This window comes from Podarcis melisellensis, assembly GCF_964234715.1.
Source record: "Podarcis melisellensis genome assembly, chromosome: 13".
NCBI classification, from domain to species: domain Eukaryota; kingdom Metazoa; phylum Chordata; class Lepidosauria; order Squamata; family Lacertidae; genus Podarcis; species Podarcis melisellensis.
The window spans coordinates 44,739,580-44,751,529 of NC_138545.1; the positions used below are offsets into that span (position 1 = coordinate 44,739,580).

Consider the following 11,950-nt stretch of genomic DNA (forward strand, 5'->3'; position numbering starts at 1 on the left):
CTGGACTTAACAGTTTGGTTCAGACTGGATGAGAGAGAGAAGGACATCGATCTTTGTGTGCGAACAGATGGGAAAGAAAATCCTTGAATGCCCTAGAATTTCCTTGCCCCTCTCTTGATGTGAGCGGGTTGAAATTTTCTAGTCACAGCTAACAAAGCCAGTAAATTCAGATGAAAGTGTCTAACGCTATCTCTGGCAAATAACTTTATCTCTTCTGCCCAGGGGGAATTCCCCCCCCCCCAATATCAACATTTGCAATTTGTATAGTACTGGCAACAGTTTTAATCAAACATGCTTTGAGTATGCTATTTTAAAATTGTGGCAGGGAAGATGGCAATAAATCTGTATTTGTAGCATGGATGTGCTTAAATGTTTAGGTTCACAAATGTGATCACGGGATGGAGCAATTTCTCTCTGAGGAGAGTTTCATAGAATCATAGAATTGTAGCGTCGAAACGGAGCCCCAAGGGTGATCTAGTCCAAGTGGCTTTTTTGTTTAGTGAAAAGGTGACCAAGAGACAATGTGATAGGGAAAAAACTAATTTGCCCTCTTTAACAGCACTAGAATTTGTGGATAGCAAAAGAAACCGAACATTGAAAGATAGGGTAAAAAAATATGGATGTACCATGCTATATTAGAAGCAAAAAAACTTGTTTTGATGAATTGGAAGAGCCGCAAAAAGATTCCATTGAGCACATGGATTGAGAATATGGACAGATTACCTACATATGAACGCATTGCATGTCACTGCAAATTAAGAATGGATAAATATGAAGAAATCTGGAATGAATATTTAAGCGATAAGGCGGATAGTGGGGGGAAGAGAGAGAGGTGGGAAAATATTGTTAAAAAGGTGCAGTCAGAGGTATATCAGTGTATTTAAATCTGAATTGTCAAATTGTGTTATTATTGTTATTATGGTTTTTGTTGTAGTTTCTTTTGCGGTTGTTGTTTGTATCGAAAAAATGATTAAATAAATTTAATAATAATAATAATAATAATAGATAGGGCAGGCACAAAAATAGTGCTTCTTGGCACAATGCATAGTCAAACTTTGGAATTAGCTCTCAGAAGACGCTGTGATTGAAGGACCACACATATCTGCTATTGGGTCCCTGAAGCACAGATTCACACAAAGCGGCAAAACGTCCTTGCAGGTTATTAACGGGATTTTTATTTGAAGTGCATATGCAAAACAAAGGTACAGAGCAATAAGCTTGCAATCTGCACCCCGTAGTCAGGGTGTGTCCCCTTTATATACCGGTAGATTTGCAGAATAGAATACCACCTGATCTTTTGTAAACCGAAAGTTATGGCAACTTCCTATGTCCTTACATGGGCTTGCCCCCCCTTTCCTTTCCTCCACACCATGAACCTCAACACGTGTTCAAATGTCTTTGTCTTCCTGCATTACCCTCCTCGCCTCCTTGTCTTCAGTCTCCCCCTATCTGGGGCCAGAATGAAACATCCATCTAGCCTTGCTCTTATCTCTCACCTGCCTAGGCCTAGACATTCCTGAGATAGGACTATTTTCACTATAACATCTAAGCAACAGAAAAACCCCCGTCCTTCTGGGTGGTGTAGAAAAACCTCCCCTTTTGGGATAAATAGAACAATATTGTAATATGCCCCTTCACCCCTTCATGATGACCAACTTGGATAGCTTTAAAAGATGTGCCTCCATAGCTGATTGGCAGCACTCTGCTTCCGAATACCTGGAAGTTGCTGGAAATTGCAGGAGGAGACTGCTCTCGCACTCAGGTCCTGCCGGAGAGGCTTCCCACAAGCATCTAGCTGGCCACTGTGAAAGCAGGTGCTGAACTATGTGGGTGACTGGTCTGATTCTTGCGTTTTCTTTTAAATACTTATTCAAACGGCTCTTGAAGAAGAGCACAGCTCACGAGAGCATTTGCACTTCTGAAGCTCGGTGCGTTTGACTTCCCTGCATCTGAGGCCTAAAATGTTATCAAAACTTACACGTGGCTCTTCTCACTCGCGGGAGATAAGGTGGCGAACTTGTGTCTGCCTGGTACCATTTCGGATCGGGGCTCACGTGATTTCCTCTCCTCCCACATAGAAGACTATCAGATCAGGGAGAAGAGTGCTGACATTGCCTTCTCACATTTTCTGCGTGTTACGGTTGGCATTTTGGTGGGTTTTAACTTTTATTTTGTACAGTAGAGCATGGGGTCGTTTGAGCCTCCGCCAGCATTCTGGAGGGCTACAACTGAAGTACAGTGGTACCACGGGTTAAAGACGCTTCAGGTTACAGACGCTTCAGGTTACAGACTCCGCTAACCCAGAAATAGTACCTCGGGTTAAGAACTTTGCTTCAGGATGAGAACAGAAATCGTGTGGCGGCAGCGGGAGGCCCCATTAGCTAAAGTGGTACCACAGGTTAAGAACAGTTTCAGGTTAAAAATGAACCTCTGGAACGAATTAAGTTCTTAACCAGAGGTTACAACTGTATATGTTATGTTTCCTTTGTGGTTTCTTACTTTGTCATGTCCTAAGTAACAGTGCCATCCAAAAATGTTATCCCATCCCTCTATATCTAACATTCCCGTATTTTTTTAACATCATCCAATCTATAATCCAGATCAAGCTTGACACTTCATAGTATAGTTTGAGATCCAGAACTGTGAAGTCTCCTCTATCCTCGATCTCTGTTAATAATGTAAATTTTATTCGCGGTACCACTGTACACGTTTCAAATTTCCTACATAGTTGTGGGTGTTATGTAGTGAAGTTCACCCTGGGCCAGCAGGGGGATACTGTACATAGTTTTCACTCAGGTCTGTAGATAGTTTTCACTCAGGTCCACGTCAGTTATTTTAGGCGGGAAACTCTAGGTTGTTGTTGTTGTTACAATGTTGACAGCCGGCTGCCTATAAAAGCAGGCCGGCTGAGCTGTTTGCTGTTCAGTTTTCTGTTCCCGCTTACAAAATAAAGAGCTGTTTTGGAGAATCGCTGTGTTGTCTGCCATGTCTACCCACTATTCCACAGTGGGGAAGCTAAGCCTTTAGCCAAAGCTTCTTCCAGGAGAAGCTCCTCCTTTGCCAACACAGCAATAGTCTGGCTAAAGCTGCCTTCATTATAAAAACTGAAAGGGGCCCCAGAAAAGCAAATATGTGGGTGGGTGAGACACCTGTTTCAAGCACTTCCCAGCCCAGGAACTTAATTAAGAAGAAACTACTTTGTGGAGCAAGTCCTCTCTCCTTACAGCTGGAGTCAAGATTGCTGCCTTGCCGAGATGCAGACAGACACCCAGGGGCTGAGCCAGGACTCAGCCACCTGTTTTTCTTGCCGTTGGCCTGGAATATGTGAGATAAGTGACCGAGAGAACACACCAGAGCATGTGCAGAATGCTGCTCTTACTGGCAAATAGCACCGCAGCGGGCAGAGGAGCCGCTCAGAGATTGGAAGCTGTTGCTTCTTCGCAGTACAGTGGTACCTCAGTTTAAGAACTTAATTCGTTCTGGAGGTCTGTTCTTAACCTAAAACTCTTCTTAACCTGAGGTACCACTTTCTTAACCTGAGGTACCACTTTAGCAGCCTCCCACTGCTGCCGCGCCGCCAGAGCACGAGTTCTGTTCTCATCCTGAAGCAAAGTTCTTAACCTGAGGTACTATTTCTGGGTTAGCGGAGTTTGTAACCTGAAGCGTCTGTAACCTGAGGTACCACTGTACTAGTAGTTTCAAAATCTGGAGCTGACCAGATGAGCCAGGGAGCATGGATTCTGAAATAAACATCGGCACCTTCACACATGGCCAGTCCCCAAACCTGCTTTCAAAGACAGGGTTTTTATTGCTTGGCCGTGTAAAACAAGTGAGGGCAGCACCTCTGAACAGAACAGATTGCCTGCGAGGGACTGAGCCTCTGAGGAAGATGAGTCAGCACCACTAATCCTGGGAGTGGCGCAGGAGCAGGAGAGGTCGACAGATTTGGAAAGCCCTTATATAACAGCTCCAAAGGCGATTTAAACCCGTTGCCCTCAAATCTCTTACATAAAAGAAGGCATTAGTGTCCAAGCACACTCCGAGCAAGGACAGCCTGGGCGCTTATCCTCCAGATTCAGAGTTCAGCTGGCTTGAAGTAATGCAAGGCCGCTGCTACGTGGTCACACAGACCCCTGATCAGCTTGGGAGCTGATGGCATCAGTTTGAAGGGCTTTCTGGTTTAAATCCAGTTTAAACATCAAGCACCATATAGAGTCCTTGAAGTTGCTCATTAACAGCACCTGGCGAACAGGTAGACAGATCACCCCTCTGGTCACATCCCACTTTGGTACGACGCACTGTTTCCATTTAAGTTATCAGAATTAATTCTAAGTACAGTTGTACCTCGGGTTACATACGCTTCAGGTTACAGACTCTGCTAACCCAGAAATAGTACCTTAGGTTAAGAACTTTGCTTCAGGATGAGAACAGAAATCGTTCTCCGGCAGCACAGCAGCAGCAGGAGGCCCCATTAGCTAAAGTGGTGCTTCAGGTTAAGAACATTCAGGTTAAGAACGGACCTCCGGAATGAATTAAGTACTTAACCCGAGGTACCACTGTACAGTACATCTATATATCAGCGTAGGGAAATTTTACGCAATCTTGTTCCTTTTCTCAGGATGCATTTTCTTCTCTTTCAGTGATATGTATGTGGCCACGCTATGCTCTTAGGGTGTGAAACCAGCGTTGGAAATTCGCTAGGCGCATCTTGCACCTGGCTATCAGCCCCTTGTGACCAAGTAACGATGTTCGGGTGCCAGGATTTTGTCGCCTGACGCCTCCATCATCTGGAGGTGCAGGCCTGGGGATCCTTGGACCTCGACTGTTTCCGCACACTTAATCCCACATCCTGTCTAGCCGTTATATTTTATTTGCCTAATCCAGCCTTTCTCAACCTGTGGGTCCCCAGATGTTGTTTAACTACAACTCCTATCACCCCTAGCTAGCAAGGCCAGAGCTCAGGGATGATGGGAGTTGTAGTCCTTCAACATCTGGGGACCCACAGGTTGAGAGCTGCTCATTTCAGGAACCAAAAAGTTGTATTGAAAAATACAGCTTTCAAGCTGCCTGGCCCCAAAATGGCAACCGGACATTCCGTTTTTGGACATGTAACTCTGGTTTAAGGAACCATTTGATGCCTGGCTTATATATCTAAGTTTCTAACACTGTGTGAAGCTTTACATTTCCTCGCAAGCGCCTGCTAACTAAACCACAAGGAACATGTGCTGTGGACGAATATTACCAGTGCCAAGAATCAGGCACCAGACCAGGCATTAGAGAGACTTCACTGGGCCCAGCCCAAGAATATCAGAACCAAGGGCATGAAAACAGAGGTCTATTTGGCGCACAACAGTGACTGTTCTTTCCTAATCTCAACCTCTCCCTTTCGTTCTTTATTAGTTGCTTCATAACACACGTTCTCTGAGGGACAAAACACATTTGCATCAGGTGGGAGAACGACTTGAAAGTAAGAGGATGCGGTTTCTAGGCAAAGCATGAACTCTGGTACCTCTCGTACCGGCTGCTCTCACAATAATTGCTTTGAGCTATGTTTAAATTGCAAACCTAAAACCAGTTCCCAGCCGGTTTGGCTGCTGTGGCTTTTGTCCAGGAAGGTAACAGATGAATTCTCATTTAGTAGGCCAAGGAGTCAGCCGTACCCAAGGGCTTGATCCAAGAAAGGACTTCAGCCACAGGATGTGTTTTGAGTGCCAGAATTTAGTTCTTGAATGTGAAAACACCCAAGAAGGCAGAGGACCAGCGGAGTGACTTTCTCTTCATCTCTGAGTAATCTGAGCTGCTGCTCCTTCCTCTACCCGGGGTGGATCCAAGGGCAAACCACACATTACATGGCAGTCCTGGAAGTTGCTATCCTGACTTTTTACTTTTAAGCTTCAAATGCTTTATTTTGGTTGGGGGGAGACTCCTCCCCAACAACTGCTTGCCCCAGTAGGGATGTTGTGGCACAGGCCTCCCCCATCACAGGGAAAACAGCCGCCTTGATTTTGTGCCAGAAAACATTACAGGTATCCCCAAAACGCACGAACCCCATCATTTTACTTTAGAAGGTCAAGCGGTGTTGGTTAAAAGTTCTGTGCATCAGTCGGTAGAGCATGAGACGCTTAATCTCAGAGACATGGGTTCAAGTCCTACAGTGGGCAAAAAGATTCTTGCCTCGCAGGGGGTTGGACTAGATGACACTTGGAGTCCCTTCCAACAATTCTGTGGTTCTGATTCTATGAAAAGCTCCATTCCGGCACTCTAAACATTCATGGATCCGACACATTTCCTCAGCAGCTCTGTGCAACTGATGTGTTCAAATGTAGGCATTAAATGCAGATGAATTAAGCGTCTCCTCTTGACAATGTCCACAGCTTATTCCCACCCCCCCAAAAAACCCAGCCAAAAATTGGAAGTACTTCCAGCTAAAGAGAAAATAGCCCGGGGGGGGGGGGATTTGTAGGAGAGAATAGGCAAGCATGAGCACTTTTCACCAATGGATACCAGGAAAAAAATAACTGTCTGTCCCTGTGTTCTCATGTCCACAAATGTGGACTTCCTTGCCAAATTCCAGCCAGAACATTAGGATTAGCAGACTCTAGAAACACGGTGCTGCCCCATTGCATGTCAAAGGAAGCCCACACGTAATTCCTCATCCACCAACAAAGGAGCGATCTCTTCCCCAATGGGAACATGCAGGGGCCGACATGTAAAATAAGAACGGAAGAAATCTTCACCATACAAACATGAGCTTGGGGTGCCAGACCGTCTGGAAATCTGGTGTTTTCGCTGAGCATGTCCGCCAGGCTAAAAACAGTTGTCCTCTTTTCCAGCAGCGTGTCTGAGCCAGCGCCAAGTCCCCACCCCCCCGCCTCCACCCCACCCTGGAGACACAACAGCTGATACCCAAACGTGTTACGGGTTTGATTTTGTTGGCGGAGGTTAAACCCACAAGGGGCAAGAACTGCTGGATGCTCTGGTCTGCCTAAATGCTCAGATCTGCGCCCCTAAGCCTAGATATGTGGGGTCTGGGTTAAGAGGAGCAGATGGCAAGAAAAGCACAATGCATGCGCATGTCTGGAGCAAAACGCTGCTTTAGAAGCGAAGGAAAATGCAAAAAGGAAAACCAGCAAATGGTTTTCTTTTCTATCATCACCGGACACCTTATTGCACCGACAAGTGTATTGATAAATGTTCAGCTGCAATGTTTGCAACCATTACCTCTGGTTATCTTCAAATGAAGATTTGCATGCTCAGAGATTGAGAAAGCTCCAAACCCTAGAGCTGGAAATTGCTTCTGATCTAAACAAAGCCTGAGCGAACAATGTTGATCTGGGCCTTTATAAGGCTCATGGAAAACTGGGGTGGGGGAAAACAGTCAGCGCAAAAGCAGATGGAATTTTACAGCGAGGCAAAGCCCCTCACGTCAAACGCATCCCTCCTCTCCAAGTCAACGCAGGCAGTCTCTAGCACCAGAAGAGGAAACTGGGAGCACGGCAACCAGTCCTTCATCTCCAAAATAAATAGTGCTTAGCCCAGAGCCTCCCTAGAAGTGATAACCTGGGTGTCCCTGTTCCCAGATGCTGAGGAGCTAGCTGTGGGTACCTAACGATGATAATCACTGGGACATGTAAAAGAACTCACAAGTCCTCCTTGTCTTTCAGCATAAGCCTGTCTTCACTACTGAGCAGCCACAACTGACGGGGGACGTGTCCAGAGGTTTGTGGATAGAAAACTAAAGGCCCTGAAAAGCCCTGAGCTCCAGCCTCTTTTCTGCAGAGGTTACAGGGAACCAGGCAGAGGGCCTCCTCGGTGGTGGCACCCACCCTGTGGAACGCCCTCCCACCAGATGTCAAAGAGAAAAACAGCTACCAGACTTTTAGAAGACATCTGAAGGCAGCCCTGTTTAGGGAAGCTTTTAATGTTTAACAGGCTATTGTATTTTAATATTCTGTTGGAAGCCGCCCAGAGTGGCTGGGGAAACCCAGCCAGATGGGCGGGGTATAAATAAATAAATAAATAAAATTATTATTATTATTATTATTATTATTATTATTAAGCATTACCTTCCGTTCCAGGAAGGCATGATGTTTACAAATAATCTTTATAAACATCATGCAAGCAGCATTCGAAACTCCCATTGTTCTGGGTGCATTTTGCGACAGGGAATTTCATTAGCGTGAGCAGTTGCCGAGCCTAAGATTTCAGATTGAAACTGCAGTGTGGAAGGAAAGGAGGACTTTTTCTGCCTCCCCACATCCAGCTATTCTCTGAAGACTATAGAAGAGACCCTCTTAAGAATATTAGGGGGGTGGGCAGGGGAAGGACTAGACCATGCGAAAAATGAACATAATATTTTAGCTGCAGTCCATTCATTTTCAGCTTTGTATTCTTGTTGTAAGACATTTCGTTGTTGCGTCCATAACCTAGGTTCAAGGTGCCCTTTAGCTCCTCGCTTTCCCATCTCAGTTTCTAACACTGCATGCAAGCAGCTCTGCGTTCTTCCCTTGTTTATCATCTGGCCCATCCCCTTAGCATGCCAAAACCCTCCCTCGTCCCTGTGCTCAAAAGATGACATAAATGCCTCATCCCCAACTCTGAAAAGAATGGTGTTTTTTTTAATAATTTAAGGTTTGTTTTCTACAAAAAACAACAACAGAAAAACAGGGGTGGGGAGCCCAGAAAACATTACACTTTCTTTTTGAAAAGATATAAACAAATAATGTGGTTGGCGCATGACGGACCTCCAACTCTTTGGAAAATTCCCCCTTTCTCCCCAAACTACTAGCCTCCCGGGGAATCCAGGGCAGGACAGGCTGCCAAGGTGCTTTCTTACTGCCCATGGGAGGCATTATCCCTATTATTTATCGTATTTTTTGCTCTATAAGACTCACTTTTCCCCTCCTAAAAAGTAAGGGGAGATGTGTGTGTGTCTTATGGAGCGAATGCAGGCTGCGCAGCTATCCCAGAAGCCAGAACAGCTGCTTTCACTGCGCAGCGATCCCTCTTGCTGTTCTGGCTTCTGAGATTCAGAATATTTTTTTGCTTGTTTTCCTCCTCCAAAAACTAGGTGCGTCTTGTGGTCTGGTGTGTCTTACAGAGCGAAAAATACGGTATTCAATTTGTATACTGCCCATCGCCCGAAGATCACAGGGCCGTTCACAACATAAAAATACAAAAACGAGAGCACAAATGCTCCACAATTCATCAGTCCAAAAAGCAGAGTCACCAAAGAGGAAATTGTCTGATTTGCAACCTCGCATTGCTCCGAAACAATGTCCCGGGATGGCAAAATGTCTGTATCCCCCAGAGATGATCTCACACCCCAGTTTCTCAGCGCTTCTTCTTGCTGGTGCGAAGGGCTTTTTTGCGCTTGAGAATCATTTCGTAGAGTTTTTCCAAGCCTTGCTGAAGGCCCTGTCCGCTGACAGCACTGCAGCCCTGGATGTGGTTCGAGGTGGAGGCGCAGAGTTCGGGCAGACCCAGGAACTTCTCCACCTCGGCTACCGAGAGGGCCTGGACCACATCTTGCTTGTTGGCCAACACCAACATGGGGACGCCCTGGTTTTCCGAGGAGCGGACGATCTTGTGCAACTCCACGCGGGCCTCCTCTAGCCGCTCGGCCTCCGAAGAGTCCACCACAAACACGACGCCATCCGTGCGGCGCATGTAGGATTTCCAGAGGGGGCGCAGCTTCTCCTGGCCACCCACATCCCACACCTGGAAAGTGATGGCGCGCGAACCGCCCAGGGGCACCCGGATCTTCTCCATGTTGAAGCCCTTCGTGGGCGCGCTCTTGACAAACTCCTGGAACTTCAAGCGGTACAGCAGCGATGTTTTGCCGGCTGCGTCCAGCCCAACCACCACCACGTGCAAAGCCTGCAAGTGCGGCATGAATGGGGGCACTGGAGCCAGCTGGTTCCCCATGGTCCTCCGGAGCACAGCCAAAATTTGAAGCGTTGCCGGTGGCCGGGTGATTTTTCCGCTCACAGCAGTTGTGGAACTGTGGCAACAAGACACAGAGATACAGTTAATGCAAAATGCAAACCCATGCGCACATACTTTGCGTCACTATGGGCAATACTTGAAGAAGAAGCATTTTTGGGGGGCAGGTATTGTTAAATATGTGCTAATCAAATAAACGGGAACATTTAATGTTTTTTTGTGAACTACCCGTAACGCTTTTGAGTCAACTCTTCAAATGCCAAAGTAATCCCTCAGCTAAACATCTCAAATTCCTCGATTCAAGCAACACTTTCACAAACCCTAAAGAAACCTCCTTGGCAGAAAAGCTGAATTCACACAGAGGGCAATCGATCCGGAGAAACTGGTTTTCAGAGAAGCTGAATCGTGCCTATTTGCAGATCCACATTAGCTGGTAACTTTCCTTTCCCTTCGTTTATTTTGAAACATTTACTTGCTACTTTTTCTATATTCGTTTCAAAAATAGTTAACACACTAAAAAAATAACACTGTAAAATAATACATCAACAACAACACCACCACAGCCTGTAACAGCACAATGACAACATCTCTATAAAGGACAAGAGAAAGACACCAAGTTTAAAAGACTAAAAAGTTTTTTGTTGTAGTTTTAAGTAAGAAGGGAGGAAGCTGTAGAGAGGTGTTTTTTGTGTGTGTGTTTTTAAAACACTGGGGCCACTACAGAGAAGTCTCCGGCGCTCATGTAGCCTCAAAGTAAGAAGGAATCTGAAGCAGTGATTTTTTTTAAAAAAAAATTATTATTATTAGATTTTAAGTGTGGGGAGGGAGCTACCCTCCCCCCTCAAAGACTTACAGTCCTCCCCCTCAATACCTTTGGATTACTGGCCAAGGATAGAAGCAGTATTACTTTAAACAGGCACCTTGACTGTGGCAGACAGAGCCTAAAGAAGTCCTTTGGCCAGGATCTGTGCTTAAAAACTCTCCAAACATGGGACTCCATCTCAGGAAGAAGCAGCCTCCCAAAACACAACCCTCTCGAATGCCGCAATATCAACTGAATGTTTACTGAAAGGTATACACAAAAAAGTGCTGGGCTGAGCGCCGTTTCTAAACATGAGACTCAGTCGTACTCAAGTCAAGTTTATGGCTGGAGGTTACAGGGGGGGAAAGATAATTGAATATATTCTGAGGACTCTTGCATGTTGTCCCTTCTAGACTGGCCTATACCTTGTCAACAGATTTTGGCGCTTGAGATGGATGCCCTTGAAGGATATATTTATTATTCCTCCAAAGTGTGCAGACCACCCTTTCCGCCAACACAATATCAAAAATAAAGAAGTATCAAAACAATCCAATTAATAAAACGGTAACAGAGCGACAACATGAGGCGGATGTACCAGAACAGGCAAGCTATTAAGTCACCTTATTTCAACTACCCTGTTTAAAAAAAAAAGGGGGGCGAGCAAGGGCAGACGGTGTCGAGTCTGTAGAAAGAGAAGCGGGGGGAAGCCACCCTCCGATTCTGAAAGCCGTTTTTTTCCAAGCCCGCGAAAATCCTCCAGTCCCGGGAGATTTAAAAAAATGCACTCTGTACATGCTCAGGGACACCCTCTCCTACCGAGTTCCGCGTCTGCGGCGAAAGCGGACCGAACTGAGAACCGGGGAAGCCTAGAAGGGATCGCAGAGATTCGCGGGAGAGGGAAATGCACTCTGTACATGCTCAGGGACACCCTCTCCTACCGAGTTCCGCGGCGAAAGCGGGCCGAATTGAGAACCGGGGAGGCCTAGAAGGGATCGCAGATTCCAGAGATCGGGAGAGAGATTACCTTCCATGGGGATTCCGCCGCCGCAACAGCAGCAGCAGCAGCACCTTCGCCGAGAAGCCGTGCGCAACCCGGGCTCTCCACGCGCCCAGCTCGCCCGCGGATGCCTCTCTCCTCCCGGGGAGAGGAAAGGCGAGGCCAGCTGGGCGGCGTCAGCGCCCCCGAAGCCAACCAGCGCCCGA

The 11,950-nt window shown here is 46.4% G+C and overlaps 1 protein-coding gene across 1 annotated transcript; it reads right to left on the bottom strand.

Moving 5' to 3' along the window:
- Nucleotides 1-8,593: 8,593 nt before the first annotated feature.
- Nucleotides 8,594-11,908, bottom strand: ARL4D (ARF like GTPase 4D). The gene is made up of 2 exons (XM_081884476.1): nucleotides 11,772-11,908; nucleotides 8,594-10,003 (listed from the first exon to the last, which is right to left on the bottom strand). The coding sequence occupies exon 2, from the start codon at nucleotides 9,925-9,927 to the stop codon at nucleotides 9,334-9,336; it is 594 nt and encodes a 197-aa protein (XP_081740602.1). The 5' UTR covers nucleotides 9,928-10,003; nucleotides 11,772-11,908; the 3' UTR covers nucleotides 8,594-9,333.
- Nucleotides 11,909-11,950: the final 42 nt, after the last annotated feature.

What these genes read in the sequence shown, in the direction of transcription:
- ARL4D (XM_081884476.1), bottom strand. Translation starts at nt 9,927, where the DNA reads ATGGGGAACCAGCTGGCTCCAGTGCCCCCATTCATGCCGCACTTGCAG.